The sequence below is a fragment of the Salmo trutta genome, chromosome 22, assembly GCF_901001165.1.
Source record: "Salmo trutta chromosome 22, fSalTru1.1, whole genome shotgun sequence".
Classification (NCBI taxonomy): Eukaryota; Metazoa; Chordata; class Actinopteri; order Salmoniformes; family Salmonidae; genus Salmo; species Salmo trutta.
In genome coordinates, this window is record NC_042978.1 from 36,503,241 (window position 1) to 36,521,779 (window position 18,539).

Here is an 18,539-nt window from a genome sequence, read left to right on the forward strand (position 1 = left end):
GTAAAGCCTTGACACACATTAATAAGATGTAACACACACACACATTAATGAGATGTAACACACACACATGAATGAGACGTAACACACACACACAAGATGTAAAAGATAGTGTGTGTTACATCTCATTAATGTGTTTGTGTTCAGGTGGATAGGAGGCAAGTGATGCTCTCCCCCAGCGGAGACGAAGCAAATGCTCGGCAACGGACCATGGGCAGGGCTAAGGGGCAGAGCACCGCCCCCTTACTCAACTGGAACAGGAAGAAGAATGGGGGAGGAGGCAGAGCCACCAAGAGACTGGGCAGCACCTTCAGTCTGCCGTTTGGAAACCTTCGGGACAGTGAGTCCATGTACTGAGGGCACAGCAGACATGTTAGTCTATTCCATACAGTGCACTACCAGCCAAAAGTAGTGCACTAGGGAATAGGGTGCCATTTCAGACTGTGCTATAGATAGATAGACAAACCACTCAGGGAATGACAGGTGGACATGTTACAATACAAGGGTGTGTTGTAAATGACTGGATATTGAATGTGTTATAGCATCAAAGCAAGGAGAGGAAGAGGAGGATCGTAGGAAAAGAGGATGCTTGGTCCAGATTACAGCAGTTTCATCTGCAGAGAAACCGTTTTAGAAAGCAGGTGACTGCATGTATCTGTCGCTGAGGGAGTTGAGACCATGTAAATGACGTCCCAAAATAGGCTACATGTTGGGGCCCAGTGTATTGTAGCTTACTATTTTAGAGATGGAAGAAGACTCAATGTCAAACTACAGCCGCTGATCCAAAGACCACATGTCTTAATCAGTGAAAATATAGGTGTATAAACACTGATCGCCTTTTGTGGAGAATAATAATGCTTTGTATACTTTCAATGCATTTTTTTCTGCAAAAGCTGGGTAAATGCTCCCGTAAAAAAAAAGGTGCACAAACAGCTTTTACGTTTTTGGTGTTTACCCTCCACTACACCACTGGTCTTAATGTTAAACATGTTTTACTGTATCCCAGAGTCCTGCTTTTCCACTCCAGTTCTAACCAGGTCGCTCAACTCAACAGTAAAAACAAGGACATCCATTCAGGACCTGAGTTTAGCCCTCACTTCCTCAAGTTAGAGCATTATGCAGCTTGTTGAAGCAGAGAATGTATAGCTGTAGCCATGGCACTGTATTCCATTCTCCTACCAGTGTTCTAGAGTGGTTGATGTAAAGTCCTTTGTTTCTGTTTGATAGTTGAGTACAAATGACTACCTACAAAGTACTTCAATGGTTATACACTGAGTGGACAAAACATTAGAAACACCTGCTTTTTCCATGAGACTGACCAGGTGAATCCAGGTGAAAGTTATGATCACCTGTTAAATCCACTTCAATCAGTGTAGATGAGCGGCGGAGACGGGTTAAAGAAGGACTTTTAAGCCTTGAGACAATTGACATGGATTGTTTATGTGTGCCATTTCAGAGGGTGAATGGGCAAGACAAAAGATTTAAGTGCCTTTGAACGGGGTATGGTAGTAGGTACCAGGCGCAGCGGTTTGAGTGTGTCAAGAACCACTATGGCTGCTGGGTTTTTCACGCTCAACAGTTTCCCGTGTGTATCAAGAATGGTCCACCACCCAAACGACATCCAGCCAACGTGACACTACTGTGGGAAGCATTGGAGTCAACAGGCCAGCATCCAGCCACACTTTCAACACCTTGTAGAGTCCATGCCCCAACGAATTGAGGCTATTCTGAGGGCAAAAGGGGGTGCAACTCAATATTAGGAATGCGTTCCTAATGTTTTGTTCACTCAGTGTATGTGTATTAGTGTTTCTACTGATGTTTTGTACTACATTCTTATGCACTGTGACTTCATAGGTGCAGAAAAACGAATATGGTGTAATTGCAGACCACAATTTGGGGTCTTAATATGGGTGTTCCCTGCTATCAGGAAATGCAAATTGATACCTGCCATTGGTCAGTTCCGGTGTTATGAGACTGATGGTTTCTCCACACCTGATTTGTTTACATAGCAGGTTAGGCGAAATAGTGAGGCATGTTTGGAGACTAAGGTTAAGAAAAGGGTTAGGCTTAGCTACAATGCCACAGAAATGATCACGGACCAATGGCGAGCATCAATGGGTGTAACTTTTTATATCAAGAAATATATATATATATGAAAACGCCCCAATGGTGTTCTGCAATTACTCCCTTCTTGGGAAAACAAATGCTCTACATACAGGTAACTGCCAAAAATAAAGGCTGTTGGACTACCACGAGACGCCAGAACAGCTTCAATGCACCTGGCATAGATTTTACAAGTGTGTAGCACTATTCTTCCACAAAATATTCCATAATTTGGTCTTTTGTAGATGGTGGTGTAAAACGCAGTCTCAGGCACCGCTCCAGAATCTCCCATAAGTGTTCAATTGGGTTGAGATCTGGTGACTGAGACGGCCATGGCATATGGATTACATCGTTTTCATGTTCATCAAACCATTCAGTGATGATTTGTGGACGGTGGCATTGTCATCCTATTGGGGCATAGACATGGTAGCCAAAATAATGGCCAGCCCAGCATTTTTATACATGCCCCAAGGCATGATGGGATGTTAAATACTTAATTAACTCTGGAACCACACTTGTGTGGAAGCACCTGCTTTCAATATACTACTGTGTATGCCTCATTTACTCAAGTGTTGCCATTATTTGGCCAGTTACCTGTATCTTGTGACACTGAAATGGTTAACGTGGTACATTAGGGGATATACGAACTTAGTTGACCAACTACTACTCAGACCAACGCAGCACACAGATTTTATAATAATAATGATGTTGTTTTTATAAAGACTTGTATATGTCTGCTACTAAGTAGAGTTGAAGATGAGAATGTAGAAACCAGCTATCAATATAACTTAGCTGCATAGAGGAAAGCTGATGTTAAATTATTAAGGCCACTTTTTTTGTTTAACATTTTCAATATTTGGATACCCAAATAGTATTTTGAACTTCCAATATATTTAATGTTATTTTCATCTCAATTATGAATTTTAGATGCGTGTTTCTGATTTGTGAAATCTGTCTGCCATGGTGTTCTGTGGTGTAGATGTTTGTTTTGGTTGTGTGTATTTCTGTGATTATTTTAGATGTTTTGTTAATTAAGGGATTTGTACTGCTTTCTTTTGTTTGAGAAACTGAAAATCATGGCTGGCTGCTCATATAATCAACTGTCTATTCCTGTGTGTGAGAAAGAGTGTGATTTGCAGACTTTTCCAAATGAATTAAAGGAGTGGATCACTGATTTGTCTCCATTGATGGTAACAGGTTCTCAGGGTTGTCATGTTCAGTTACATAATTGTAGTTCTGTGATAACCAGCAGGTGTCACTATAACCCTGGTTATTGTATCAGATATGGCCAGATAAGTTTGAGAGTCTTTTCAAATCAAATTTTATTGGTCACATATACATATTTAGTAGATGTCATTACGGGTGTAGCGAAATGCAACCCATTATTAATAAAAACGTTGCTATTTATGAAAAATGCTTTGATCCATTGACATGTGTATTGTACATGTATATGTAACACAATTCTCACTAAAGAAGCCTGCATGTAAATATTAGAGACGCATAGGGACCTGTAAGCTTTGAGAGCTGAAAATTACTTTTTTTCTCAGGTCATTGGGACTGTCTCTCGGCTGTCCCATCTCTAGATGTGTGTGTGTGTGTGTGTATGGACACCCCTTCAAGTTAGTGTATTCGGCTATTTCAGCCCCACCCGTTGATGACAGGTGTATAAAATCGAGCACACAGCCATGCAATCGCCATAGACAAACATTGGCAGCAGAATGACCTTAACGAAGGGCGCCATGACGTTCAACGTGGCACCGTCATTTCAAACAAATCAGTTAGGCCAACTGTAAGTGCGTTATTGGGAAGCGGAAACGTCTAGGAGCAACAACTGCTCAGCCGCGAAGTGGTAGGCCACACAAGCTCACAGAACGGTACTGCCGAGTGCTGAATCACTGGCCACTTTAATAAATGAAACACCAGTCACTCATGTATATACTGCATTATATTCTACTGTATCTTAGTGTAGCCGCTCTGCATTGCACGTCCATATATTTATCAGGGATGCAAACCTTTCGGTGCAATTCGCCGTTTTGGATCCAAAATAGGTGACACATGATTCGTATAGATCTGATGAGAAGTTTGGAAGGGAGGGGGGGCTTTGGATCAGACTACTGGCTGTAAGCAAACGAGTGAAGCGCGTTTGGAGCAATACTTGCTGTATCAAAAAAGTTTTTTGGGGGGGGGCTTTGGGGCAGACTACTGGCTGTAACCGAACGAGTGATGCGCGTTTGGCGCAATACTGGCTGTATTCAAGGTTCAGCCAATCGTAACAGCAGAATGCCGCAGGCGACTGAAGAGAAGCGACAACCAATTTGCTAGTTACAGCATCAGCGCGTGCTCTGGAAAGACAGCAGCGAGTAGAACGTCTGTTTGCCAGTTACAGCAGCGCGTCCCCTGAACGATAACGAAGAGGTAGGGGAGAAGCCTGACCACGGAGACGGGTAATAAGGTGATGAAGCATACTTCATGAGCTGTAACCGAAAAACAACTTGTATTTGGAAAGTTTGAGGTGAGGGAGAAAGTGTGGTGGAACAAGTATTGTTAGCATTGTTAAAACCTCTTAGGGATCCCTTAAGCGCGACTCCCACTCGAATCCCGTTAGCGGGATTGATTTGACAACATCCAGTGAAATTGCAGCGCGCCAAATTCAAACTACAGAAATATCAATATTCAACATTTACAAAAATATAAGTGTAATACATCAAAATAAAGCTTAACTTCTTGTTAATCTAGCCGCTGTGTCAGATTTCAAAAAGGCTTTATGGCGAAAGCAGACCATGCGATTATCTGAGGACAGCGCCCCGCATACAAACGCATGAAAATAATTTTTCAACAAGGCAGGTGCGACACAAAAGTCAGAAATAGCCATATAATAAATGCCTTACATTTTGAAGATCTTTTTTTTGCAATCTCAAATGTCTATGACACAATGAATGGTCGTTTTGTTCGATAAATTCCTTCTTTATATCCCCAAAATGTCCATTTTATTTGGCGCGTTTCTTTCAGAAATACACCGGTTCCAACATGACTACAAAATATCTAATAAGTTACCTGTAAACTTGGTCCAAACATTTCAAACAACGTTTCTAATCCAACTTCAGGTAACCTAAAATGTAAATAAACGATAAAATTTAAGACGGAATAAACTGTTTCTAATACGGATAAAAACAACGTGAAGCGCGCTCCAGTTCACATGCAACAAAAGACTAAAGCCCTTCAGAGTGACGCCTACAAAGAACAGCCCAACTTCTTCATTTCTCAAAAGAAAAACATTGAACAATTTCTAAAGACTGTTGACATTTAGTGGAAGCCATAGGAACTGCAATCTGGGCCCTAATAAATCAGTTCTCCCATAGAAAACAATTGGATAACACAATGACCTAAAAAAAAAATCCCTGGATGGATTGTGCTCGGGGTTTCGCCTGCCAAATCAGTTGTTATACTCACAGACATTATTCCAACAGTTTTAGAAACTTCAGAGTGTTTTCTATCCAAATCTACTAATTATATGCATATCCTAGCTTCTGGGCCTGAGTAGCAGGCAGTTTACTTTGGGCACACTTTTCATCCGGACGTGAAAATACTGTCCCCTATCCCAGAGAGGTTTTAAGTAACGATATCTTGCTAGCTGGATCAAATTCTCTTTTAGCTAAATTAGCCAGAGAAACCTATAGAGGTGAAAGGAACACCACACACTTTCCCTCTTTCTCACTTTTTCAATACAGTGGATAAAAATGGGTATGCCAGGTGTTCTCTGTCTGAAAGAGATCAATTATGCCAACAAAGGGTCTCATGCTCTGCTGCTGGCACATTGTAGAACAGATGTCCACAGGCAGAAAGTGTACAATGTAACCTGCTGTGTAGCCCAAGGATATAGCTTTTCAAGCGTTGAACTTGATAGTAGCCTTGTGCACTTGATCGATGTCTGCTGGTGGCCACTATAATAGAGCAAAAATAGAATGCTGGTTTGTTTCATTTTATTTCTACTTTAAGATGTTTTTTTCCCAAGTGCAATATTTAGATGTGTGTGTGTGTGTGCGTTCTATTGTAAAGGCTGTCATGGCTAACTGCAATATTAGTGTATTTTTTTTCTCAATACTTGAGTGTCATTTGCAGTAAAGTCTAGGCAACAAATAACATTGGATTGCTTTCTTTACATTTTTTAGCTGTGAGTTAAGTTCACATTAACCACTTTTTATTTAACACAGAGACTGATCATGTAGATCATATTCTTTGTTGTTTTAATTCGTTAAAAGCTGCATTTCCCCCTAGCAGGGATTTTCTTTTTTTGCATGTTTCGGTGCAACAAACAGGTGTCACCTTTTTGGGCCCTCACCAGTTTGCATCCCTGATTTTATATATTCTTAATTTATCATTCCTTTACTTAGATTTGTGTGTATTGGGTATATGTTGTGAAATTGTTAGATATTAAGGAACTGCAGCGGTCTAAGGCACTGCATCTCAGTGCCAGATGTGTCACTACAGACCCTGGTTCAATTCCAGGCTGTATCACAACTGGCTGTGATTGGGAGTCCCATAGGGTGGCGCACAATTGGCCCAGCGTCGTCTGGGTTTCGCCAGGGTAGGTCGTCATTGTAAATAAGAATTTGTTCTTAACTGACTTGCCTAGTTAAATAAAATACACCCGCAATAACATCTGCTAAACATGTATGTGACCAATCAAATTTGATTTGATTTCGAGGAGGAATAATGGTCTGGGGCTATTTTTCATGGTTCGGGCTAGGCCCCTTAGTTCTATTGAAGGGAAGTCTTAATGCTACAGCACACAATGACATTTTAGACGATTCTGTGCTTTCCTGTTTCAGCATGACAATGCCCCCGTGCACAAAGTGAGGTCCATACAGAAATGGTTTGCATGACTGGCCTGCACAGAGCCCTGTCCTCAACCCCTTCAAACACCTTTGGGATTAATTGGAACACCGACTGCGAGCCAGGTCTAATCGCCCAACATCAGTGCCCGACCTCACTAATGCTCTTGTGGCTGAATGGAGCAAGTCCCCGCAGCAATGTTCCAACATCTAGTGGAAAGCCTTCCCAGAAGAGTGGAGACTGTTGTAGCAGCAAAGGGGAACCAACTCCATATTAATGCCCATGATTTTGGAATGAGATGTTCGACGAGCAGATGTCCACATACTTTTGGTCTTGTAGTATAAATACATTAATAACAGAGTAGAGCGAGAGAAATAAGCCACTCTCTAGTGGGTCACGTATGTCCTAATGCTCTCCCATAACCCCTCTTGCATAAATCTGCACAGATGTTAATGACTCTGTACTACCTGACGCGTGCACACACACATTCACTCTCTCTCACACACACACACACACACACCATATCAGTCCAGTTGTAAATCTAAGTGGATGTGTATTCCCCCCTGACCCTCCGGCAGAGTGCTCCGGTGTTTACTCCTCACAGACAATCATTTTTCAATCAGTAATCAATGAACAAAGCAGCTAGCTGGGAGCTATTGACCCAAACCAGCCAGGGCCCAGCACCACACAATGATAACCCAGGGAAGTGTGCAGTCAATCAATCAAATGTATTTATAAAACCCTTCTTGCATCAGCTGATGTCACAAAGTGCTGTACAGAAACCCAGCCTAAAACCCCAAACAGCAAGCAATGCAGGTGTAGAAGCACGGTGGCTAGGAAAAACTCCCTAGAAAAGGTCCAGAACCTAGGAAGAAACCTAGAAAGGAACCAGGCTATGAGGGGTGGCCAGTCCTCTTCTGGCTGTGCCGGGTGGAGATTATAACAGAACATGGCCAAGATGTTCATGGATGACCAGCAGGGTCAAATAATAATAATCACAGTGGTTGTAGAGGGTGTGTTTCTTTGTTTCCGCACACGTGTGTGTGTGTGTGTGTGTGTGTGTGTGTGTGTGTGTGTGTGTGTGTGTGTGTGTGTGTGTGTGTGTGTGTGTGTGTGTGTGTGTGTGTGTGTGTGTGTGTGTGTGTGTGTGTGTGTGTACAAAACCCAACATCTGGGGTGTACAATGATCATAGAACAAGGAATCTCAAACTCACTTTAAGTTGCCTTTATGGTATGTGTATGTGTGATTATCCTCTGAGCAGAAGATTCTTTAGCTCCTGTGCCTCTAAAAGCACAGGTGAGGTGTGTGTCAGTGTTTTGAACAGGTGAGGTGTATGTCAGTGTTTTGAACAGGTGAGGTGTGTGTCAGTGTTTTGAACGGGTGAGGTGTGTGTCAGTGTTTTGAACAGGTGAGGTGTGTGTCAGTGTTTTGAACAGGTGAGGTGTGTGTCAGTGTTTTGAACGGGTGAGGTGTGTCAGTGTTTTGAACGGGTGAGGTGTGTGTCAGTGTTTTGAACGGGTGAGGTGTGTCCGTGTTTTGAACGGGTGAGGTGTATGTCAGTGTTTTGAACAGGTGAGGTGTGTGTCAGTGTTTTGAACAGGTGAGGTGTGTGTCAGTGTTTTGAACAGGTGAGGTGTGTGTCAGTGTTTTGAACAGGTGAGATGTGTGTCAGTGTTTTGAACGGGTGAGGTGTGTGTCAGTGTTTTGAACGGGTGAGGTGTGTCAGTGTTTTGAACAGGTGAGGTGTGTGTCAGTGTTTTGAACGGGTGAGGTGTGTCCGTGTTTTGAACAGGTGAGGTGTATGTCAGTGTTTTGAACAGGTGAGGTGTGTGTCAGTGTTTTGAACAGGTGAGGTGTGTGTCAGTGTTTTGAACAGGTGAGGTGTATGTCAGTGTTTTGAACAGGTGAGGTGTATGTCAGTGTTTTGAACAGGTGAGGTGTGTGTCAGTGTTTTGAACGGGTGAGATGTGTCAGTGTTTTGAACAGGTGAGGTGTGTGTCAGTGTTTTGAACAGGTGAGGTGTGTGTCAGTGTTTTGAACGGGTGAGGTGTGTCAGTGTTTTGAACAGGTGAGGTGTGTGTCAGTGTTTTGAACAGGTGAGGTGTGTTACATTACGCTACACTCAGAGATGGACTGCCATCCTATCGTCCTGATCCCCCCTGACAGCCAATCCCTGTCCTCTTCCCTGGTGTCATGTCATCATCAGCCTCCCAATGAAAATGTGGTGTCAACAGCCACAAGTTTGCCCCACAACGCAGGGCATTTGTACACTCACCCCCGGGGGGTAGTGGAAGGGGCAGTGTGGGATTGGAGAAGGACAGGATGAACTGGAGGTGAGGGTTAAAGAGGTTCCAGGCAGGTCAGGGTGAGGGACTGATATCATGACCATCCAACAGAATAATGATAGTCTTTGCTAGGAGTGAAGACGTGACGCTCACAGTTTCAGAGCAAGAGAGTCGGTTTGTCACTGTACTAAAGCTTCACTGGCCCAGTTCTCAATTCACTCACTGCTACAGAGAGAAAAAGAGAATTCTGTGCTTCCCTTCACCATCTTTCCCTCAATCTCTTCTTTCCTTCTCTCTCTCCCTCACTGACCTGCTCTCTCACCCTCCCTCCTTCTCTTCACAACCCTCTGCATTCTCTCTCTCTTTGTTATCAAGTCCAGGCTAGTAGATGTATATTTTATGCTCTGCTCTGGAGGCTTTTACAGATGTTATTTTTTACTTAAAGAGAGAAAGGGGACTGCTACTCCATAATTTAAAGGTAATCCTGTCTACCAAGAATAAATAAATAAACAAAGCAACAAACAAACAAATCTATGCACACTATGGTTACTTCACACAGAGACATTTAGTACACACACGTCAACAGAAGACACGCATAGTAGTGCACCGCACAGATTCATTGACAATGAGTTCATATTTAAAACCAAAATACACAGCACAAGCGGATGTGTAATCTGTTTTGTCTTGTTTCAGTCAATTTAAATAGCATTATGTATTGTACAGCATCTACAAATTGCTAACTATTATTATAGTGTATTCATTCTCGTACAGAATAACCAATATGCTAAATTGACAAATACACAATCACGTAAAACTGTTCGCAGTGTCCTAAAATAACACATTTCAAATCAAAGACTAGAAATAGTCATAATATACATTTATGTCATTTAGCAGACGTGGGTACATACATTTTCATACTTTTTTCCTATACTGGTCCCCTGTGGGAATCGAACCCTGGCATTGCAAGCGCCATGCTCTACCAACTGAGCCACACAGGGCCTATAAAGCTCTATGAAATCTGTTAAATATGAATTGAGTTGTACTGTTGTAGGGCAGTTGTGTGTGTGTGGGCTAGGTATCGTGATGTCTAGTCTGGGAGTTTAGGGTCTTGGGACCACTCTCCTCGCCTTCCCCAGGCAAGAAGAAAATCGCACCCCAGAGTCAGGCAATGACCCCCCTCACACACACACACACACAAACACACAGTGAGAGGGACAGAGGGGGATAGAGGGAAAGGTAGGAGGAATTCCTATGTTTTAGAGAGGGATGTTATTAAATCTTTATAAGTATGTCTGTCGAGGAATCAAGACACCCGCTCTCCTCCTTTTCCTCTTCGACAGTGAGAGGCTCAAGCATGGTTTTGTGTGTGTGTGTGTGTGTGTGTGTGTGTGTGTGTGTGTGTGTGTGTGTTGGCCTCCTCGTAAGTTATTGATGATGGAGGGTGTTATTAGGGCATCCTGTAGTGGGCGTCACCCTGCTGCATGCTGGACACACTGATACTGTCACACACACACACACACACACACACACAGAGAGCAGAAACAGGAGAGGGGAAGTGGGAGGAGGATGTTGATATTGATGAGAGGAAGAGAGGTGAGAAGGTTTTGAGCAACGAGACTAACCCAACACTCTTACGCTGCAGTTTGGATTGAAGCTTCATCTCATTGACTTTGAGAACAACCAAAGAGTATCAGTCCCAGGCCACACCTAACACCTGTCCTGTCATTATAATATCATCCAATTTCTACTGTGGAGATCAATAAAGTTTATTCAATTCAATGATCCCCCAAACAATAGTTATCAGGTGTGTTTTTTTTCTACCATTATTTATCATGACAAACATTCATTTTTAATAGCTGTACTGGTCATTAGTATCTCAGAGAATGAATGAATATCCCTTCTTTTTCTCTTGTCTGACAGCCCTTTCCAACACTGTAGCCTTGTGTCCTGTCTGTAGCTGAAATGACATCAAAATACTAGAGATGACATGAATGAATGAATGAATGAATGAATGAATGAATGAATGAATGAATGAATGAATGAATGAATGAATGAATGAATGAATGAATAACAAATATTCTACGGGAACAAATCCATCATGATATACACTAAGTGTACAAAACGTTAACAACACCTTCCTAGTATTGGGTTGCATGGTCTTAATGTTTTGTGCACTCAGTGTATTTTCTACTATCAACAACAAAAGAAAAACTCAAAGATCCAATTAAATAGAAACGTGGCACCAAGTGATAATATCCAAATAGAAATAAGTTTTGATCTTTGATAAAGATTTTAATCAAATCCTTTTCTAATAATTTCCACATTAGTTGTACAATATTTAGGCTAAACGCGCTAAGTAATTATATGCATATCAAAGTTATTTTGTTAATGTAAAAAAAAAAAACGGAATGTGATAAAAAAAAAAAAGTGCACTTACTAATGTTGATAAATCTGTTTCATACATGTGAACACTGAACTTTTGAATATATTTAAATTGAAACGAGTGAACAGTGCTCACCAAGACATTATCACACGCAGAACAAGCCATTATCCTCCTCCACTTCCATCCTACCCTGCCTGTCGGTTTGTTTTGAGTTCCTTCATTCTGCACGATGTCTCTCTCCTCTCAGCAACGATAAAAGACCATCGGAATATTCGGTAGAGATCCGTTATACCAGAAGGCTGCAATTAACATCCGTGCCAAACGGTGGAGCTGCTAGATAGCAAACCAAGCCTGCGGCCAAACGGAGAAGGTAAACACACCACAACACGCAGGGCCTCCGGATACCAAGATAGCTTGCTGTAAAATAGTTCAAGATCTGATTTCTTTAAGTACACTGTTTGGTTTTTGTTATGGAGGGGGTAAGTAACAACCAATCATTCCCATTATACTTAATTATCTCATAGACCGGTTGGCTGACAACGTCATGAAAATGAAGCGCGTGCATCGATGAGGCCGGAAGGCGTGTTATGATTCTGAACGGTCAGACAGATAGCAGCCGTGACCTGCTTTTGGAGCATCCTACTGGGGGACACACTTGTTTCTACAACGAGTGGACTTGGATCTGACCCGGTGATGTGACAGGTTGTGCAACGTTAGATTCTGTTGGCACGAGTTAAGTTGTTAAGAATAACTGGATGAATGTAATAAAGAAGAATGGAAAAAAAAAAAAAAAACTGAAGTTGGAAATGAACAGCAGTTTCTGTTATGAATACATTTCATGAGTGATGTTAATTACAACTACTGTGATTATTATTATTTGACCCTGCTGGTCATCTATGAACATTTGAACATCTTGGCCATGTACTGTTATAATCTCCACCCGGCACAGCCAGAAGAGGACTGGCCACCCCTCAGAGCCTGGTTCCTCTCTAGGTTTCTTCCTGGGTTCTGGCCTTTCTAGGGAGTTTTTCCTAGACACCGTGCTTCTACACCTGCATTGCTTGCTGTTTGGGGTTTTAGGCTGGGTTTCTGTACAGCACTTTGAGATATCAGCTGATGTAAGAAGTGCTATATAAATACATTTGATTTGATTTTGATGTTTATTTGAGAGACCAGTTTGCAGTTACGAAGATGATGAAGGATGAATTGGGAAAGGTAGAGTCAGAGTGACCAGGAGCGGTATTATGGTGATCTCATGTATAAAAACCACTACAATCTCATGAATGTAAAAGGTTTGACACGGAATATCAGTGTTGAAGAGTCAGAGGATGCACGGTGCTGCTATTGTGATGGGAATCGGGTTCCAGAGTTCACTGAGTGCCTTGTTAGGGTGAAGGAGGTCAAAGTAGCGAGGATCAGGGCTGTCTCCTATGCGGAGGCAGTGGAAATTGTTGAAGGAGAGAGTAGAGATGTTGACGCTATGACAGTGGATGAGATACTACTCCCCCTCCCCAACCCCCAGGCCCCAGAGACTGTGTAGGGACCTGAGTAGACATTTGAAACTGAATGAAGGAGTAGATTTGAGAATATTATGAGTATGTTTTTCACACAAAACCCAGTAGGTGATGGAAATAATACCTGTTTGGATGTAGAAAAAGATCGCTAACAACAATGACAAGAATGTGGGGAATCATAGGTGGCACATTTCAGCTTGTTGTATACACAAAATGTATAATTTCACCAAATATTTAGGAAGAGGTCTTCAATAATTTCTGTCTGTGAAGGAAGAAACCACGTGGAAAAAGTTGTAAGCAAGTTAGGTAAATAAAAAAATTAAAAATATATATTTTCACCAATTCAAATTAATTGATTGTGTTAGAGGTTACATGATGCTTGTATCTAAATCAAAGTAGATAATTGTAATACTGTTCTTTACATCAGTTGGGGTCTGTATAAGCTTCAATATGAGGCCCTAACCCTACACAGTAGCATGAAAGTGCATACTTAAAGCTGTGTGGGCTAATATAGTCAAAATGTTTTCCTCTCCAGCTTCCAATTGGCTCATTCATCCCCCTCCTCTCCCCTGTAACTGTTCCCTGGGCCATTGTTGTAAACGAGAATGCCTTCTCAGATGAAGTGAGAACCACATAAATTAAGTGTTTTCTACCCAGGCGTAATGTAAGGCATTATCGCTGGGATATGAGGTAACAACAGGCGGCATCCCCTTTGTGGCGGTAATGCACCCTAAAAAAAATCCATGCCTTATGCGGTCCGGAGTGCTGGTTGTGCTCTTCTCCTTGAGTGTGTTGCGCAATCCGAAGCGTCTCTCACTCACACGGCCACAAGTCACACAGATCATGTACGCAACTGTGCGCTTCCTTATCCAATTCCGAGGTGCATATTGAAGATATTGGAAGAACAATCTACTATCCCCATAGTACAAAAGTCAACCTATTCTGTGCGAGAAATAAATATTCGAAACATAGTCTGGGACATTTGTGGTATGCGATAGATCCCAAATGAATACAAACACGAGCATCAAAAACCTTTTTTTTAATGCAATGTGGCTGAAGCAACAAATCATAAAGTTTAGCTTAAAATGTTGATAAACTATTTCTTCACATTGTAAACACAGCAATGCGCACATGGCAGTAGGCTATAAGCACAAATGTTCCATTACCAGAAAACACCATTATCAAAAGTGACTGCAAATGCAAATATGCATATAATGCTTTTTTTTATAAAGGTGCGTTTTTATGGTGAAAATGATCTTCCCCAAACTTGAAACTCTTGTGCTGCTTATATATGCTTAATGTGCTTCATTTTAAGAAGTTATTTGGCCACTTTAGTTGTGATACAAATCTTATTAAAACATTTAGTCCTACAACCTGGTTCGAATCCAGGTTGTATCACAACCGGCCGTGATTGGGAGTCCCATAGGGCAGTGCACAATTGGCCCAGCGTCGTTCATGTTTGGCAGGTGTAGGCCATCATTATAAATAAGAATTTGTTCATAACTGACTTGCCTAGTTAAATTAAGGTTAAATAAAAAAGAGGTGTGACTATGATTTGAAAAAGTCGCAAAAAAAACATTGTTTCTTATGCTGTGTATCATTCACAACTGATAGGCTAGAATTGTCAGCCATCAGACTATTCTTGATTTAATATTGTCTTTACATATACTAAATAATATATGTGTGACATTTATTTGGATTATGAATGGACCATTGTCATGCACTTGTATCGAAACAAGGGAAGTGGAAAAATACATGTCATCTATGCACTTAAATAGGGAATGGAGGACACTTTTCCCTGTGGTTTATTTTCATGCCAGCCAGGTAGGCTATACTCCTGTTGTAAATATTATCAACGTGATTAATATTAGGAAAGGTGAGAAATAAATATACTAGGCCTAGCCTATAGAAAGCTGATGGTCTCCTCCTCTTTTTATTAGCGGCCATCACTCTGTTTTCTCCTGCAATTGCATAGCCTATAGAAATGTAGCGCAACATGAGCTTATGGGTTCTCATGAAGTGTTTGATTAGATTTTCAAATACATTTGCATTGATGTCAGAGTGATTAGAGGGACAATAGAGTGCTGAGTACCAGGCAGTTAGCAAGTTTGGTAGGTTACTAATGACCATCAGCAGCATCAGAGCTTGGAGAAACCTAATTGCCCTGACTAAACGGTCATGCGGAATTTGACTGCCTTCATGACTCGTGACCGCCGGTGTGGCAGTAATAAGGTCACCGCAACAGCCCTAGGGATACACAACATCCGGAAATATTTGTAGATACTGTATCTTTGTTCGAAATAATACAATATTTCCCTTGACGGAGTGATGCTGAATGTAAAAAAACGCTAAGCTTACCCCACATTCTCCTATTTATGTTTTGAAATATAGTTTACATGTTGTCAACAGTCTAAGCCAATCCTGTCTGTTTTCCTCCTTAGTTACGCACACGTTGGTTTTGTTGCCAAACAACCTACCCATTTATAGTTTAGCTTCCTCTGTAGTTCTCATCGTTGTTGGATACAGGAAGGAATGCACATCTGTCCATATAGGTGAGTTGTGTTTCTATTTCCATTGGGTTCAGCCAGGGCCTGACTACCGCATTTGGGGCCCCGGGTACCGACGTCAATATGTAGTTTTATAGTGCTATTCTATACATTTTGTCATAAGGCTATGAGAACATGTTGCAGGTTTAAAGCTAATTTCCAGCAGTCCTTTACCATGGGTCAGAGAAAAAAAATGGCAGTTTTATATCTCATCTCATACTATTGTTCACATTTTGCCATGAGGCTGAGAGAGAATTTGGTCGTTTTAAAGCAAATTTCCTGCAATTCTACACTTATTGCTATCGTATGCTATCTGTGGGACCCCAGGTAAAGAGCAATAAACATGAACAATAAACAAATGGACAGATAAAAGACAACTGTCCATATTTCTACCCAGACCTTGTGGAAGAAGATCAGGCATATGGTGCTGCACACGACAAGCTTTCTCCCAGGCTGTCCATTATCTACAGGAATGGCCCCTCTCAGGAGATTTCTCCTGCCCGCCCTCTCGCCTCCTCTCATCTTCTCTGTGGACGGAAGGTGTCACCCATCCTGTGTGCCCTCCCTGGCGACGCTCCAAGGACGGATGGGGACGGAGTGAGTAGGGTGGGGGGAGATGGGGGCAATCCGTGTGTGTGTGTGCTCTGTTCTGCTCAGTGGCGTTGACAGCTGTCACTTTGGCTGGCACTAATGCAGACGGGCTAACGTGTAATGATCAGGGACAGGCCCAGATCTGGGGGCTCTCCGCATCCCAGGACTCACCGCTCTCACTGTGTCACTGACTGCCTCTCTTCTGCCTGAGAGGCCTGCGTCTCCCCTGCTGTGGGGAGTGGAGGAACTGGTACATGGATAGCTACATGCTGGTAGTGAGATGTAGGGACAGTGTGTAGTGTACAGTTTTACCTTCAGTACGCAGGAGTAAAGGAGGAAGAGGGAGGGAAAGCCAGAAAAGTATGTGTGTAGTCCCCTGCTTGTGTGTGTGTGCATGTGTGTGCGTGCGAGTGTGTATCCGTGTGTGCGAGTGTGTGTCCGTGTGTGCGAGCTCTGAGGTGTGTGTGGGTAGAGCTCTGAGGAGCAGGGTGGCTAGTGGCTAGGGAGAGATAAGGGAGCGGATATAAGAGGGTTCAGCCAGGTCACAGTGTGGTTAGCACAGACAGCAGGGGGAAGGAAAGTGATCCACCAGCCATCGCTACTAATACCAAGACAGAGCAGGAAAATAAGACGGGGATGGAGGGAGGGAGGGGAATGGAGAATATAGTGACCAGGGGAGGGGAAGAGGAGGATAGAAGAAGGTAGGAGTAGTTGTTGTGTAAGAAGAAAAGGGATGGAGGAGGGAGCTGTAGTGTTTGGCGGTTGCAGCACACTAAAATGACTCCTGCTGTCTGTCTGCTGTCTGTCTCTGTAGCTCCAGGAATATCAGGTGTGGACTCTCTAAAAGGGAGACGGTGTGTTTCCTTGTCTCTCTGCATACGGTACCCGTAGCCATTGTATGTGTGCTGAATCAGCTTGTTATCTGGTGGAGCCGGAGACAGAATGGGTTTAAATATCAGCATCGTCGCAAGGCCCTCCACCACCCACTTAATCATCTGTTTGTTTTCTCCTCCCTTTCTCTCTCTCTTTCACACACATGCACACACTTCCTGCCAGACCTTTGCCACCACGGGCCTATAGGATTATAAGACTTTCTCATCCCCTGTTTCATTTCGTCAAAATGAGCACCTAAAAAGGGTTAACTGAATACGTCAGGAGGGAGTGAAGGATTGAGGAAGAGTTTTCATCTGGAGATTATCCCCCAACATAAATCTGTTAATTAATATCAACTGGTAGTTCCAGTGTTAATTCAGGCTCAGGGTCTGCTAGTATAATAATCAGGATAATCGGTCTGATACAGCTGGATTACAACAGGTTAGGAAGATAGGACCTGAAACTGGATTTTGGGATTCACTAAAACGTTCATCCGTTATCATGGTTACCATCATCTAGTACTCATTTCATGTTACAGATAGTAGTATGGACAGACTTGTGCCATCAGTTCATGTACAGACGCATACTCGTATAGGTAAAGCTAAACATAGGCTCCGTGTGTGTGTGTGTGTGTGTGTGTGTGTCTGCACCCAGAAGAAATGGTTGTTCAACATGCCCCTTCCACACTCCCATTCATACACGTTCACACACATACTCACCAGAGGAGGCAGGTGGGAGAAGCTATAGGAGGACGGGATCGTGGTTATGGCTGGAATGGAATAATTGGACCGAGTCAAGCATGTGGTTTCCATATGTTTGATACCGTTCCATTAATTTCATTCCAGCCATTACAATGATCCCGTCCTCCTATAGCTCCTCCCACCAACGTCCTCTGATACTCACACATAGCCACACACCCTCTCACGCTAACACACCAGGTCTGTACCATTGTGATGGCACTCCTCTCTCTTCACCATCCCTGCTCCTTCCACCTGCCTTGTCCCTTCCGTTGGCCCACAAGTCCGGTGTTTAAATATTTCAGACAGTGCACAAGCTCAGACACACTCACACACACCCCGTCCCCGACATAGCTGAGAGAGAGAGAGATGCGTGGCGACGACAGATTCATAAATAGTCCATGAGAAATGACCCCGCCTCACCACAACCTTTCAGACCCACAATGATTTATTGATTTTTTTATTTGTCACATAAAAACTATTTCCCTCTCTTTCTCTCTTTCCCTCCGTCTCTCTCTTTCCCTCCCTCTCTCTCTCCATCTCTTTCCCTTCTCTCTTTCCCTTCCGTCTCTCTCTTTTTCCCTTCCGTCTCTCTCTCTTTCCCTTCCGTCTCTCTCTTTCCCCTCCGTCTCTCTCTCTTTCCCCTCCGTCTCTCTCTCTTTCCCTCCCTCTCTCT

The 18,539-nt window shown here is 42.7% G+C and overlaps 1 protein-coding gene across 1 annotated transcript in view; it reads left to right on the top strand.

The window, feature by feature from the left end:
* LOC115158663 (rhophilin-1-like) overlaps positions 1-529 on the top strand; it is a 28,495-nt gene extending 27,966 nt beyond the window's left edge. The window contains exon 16 of the mRNA XM_029707855.1: positions 145-529. Within this exon, the coding sequence (XP_029563715.1) occupies positions 145-354 (210 nt within the window). The 3' untranslated portion in view covers positions 355-529. The remainder of the gene's footprint in view (positions 1-144) is intronic.
* The last annotated feature ends 18,010 nt before the right edge of the window (positions 530-18,539 follow it).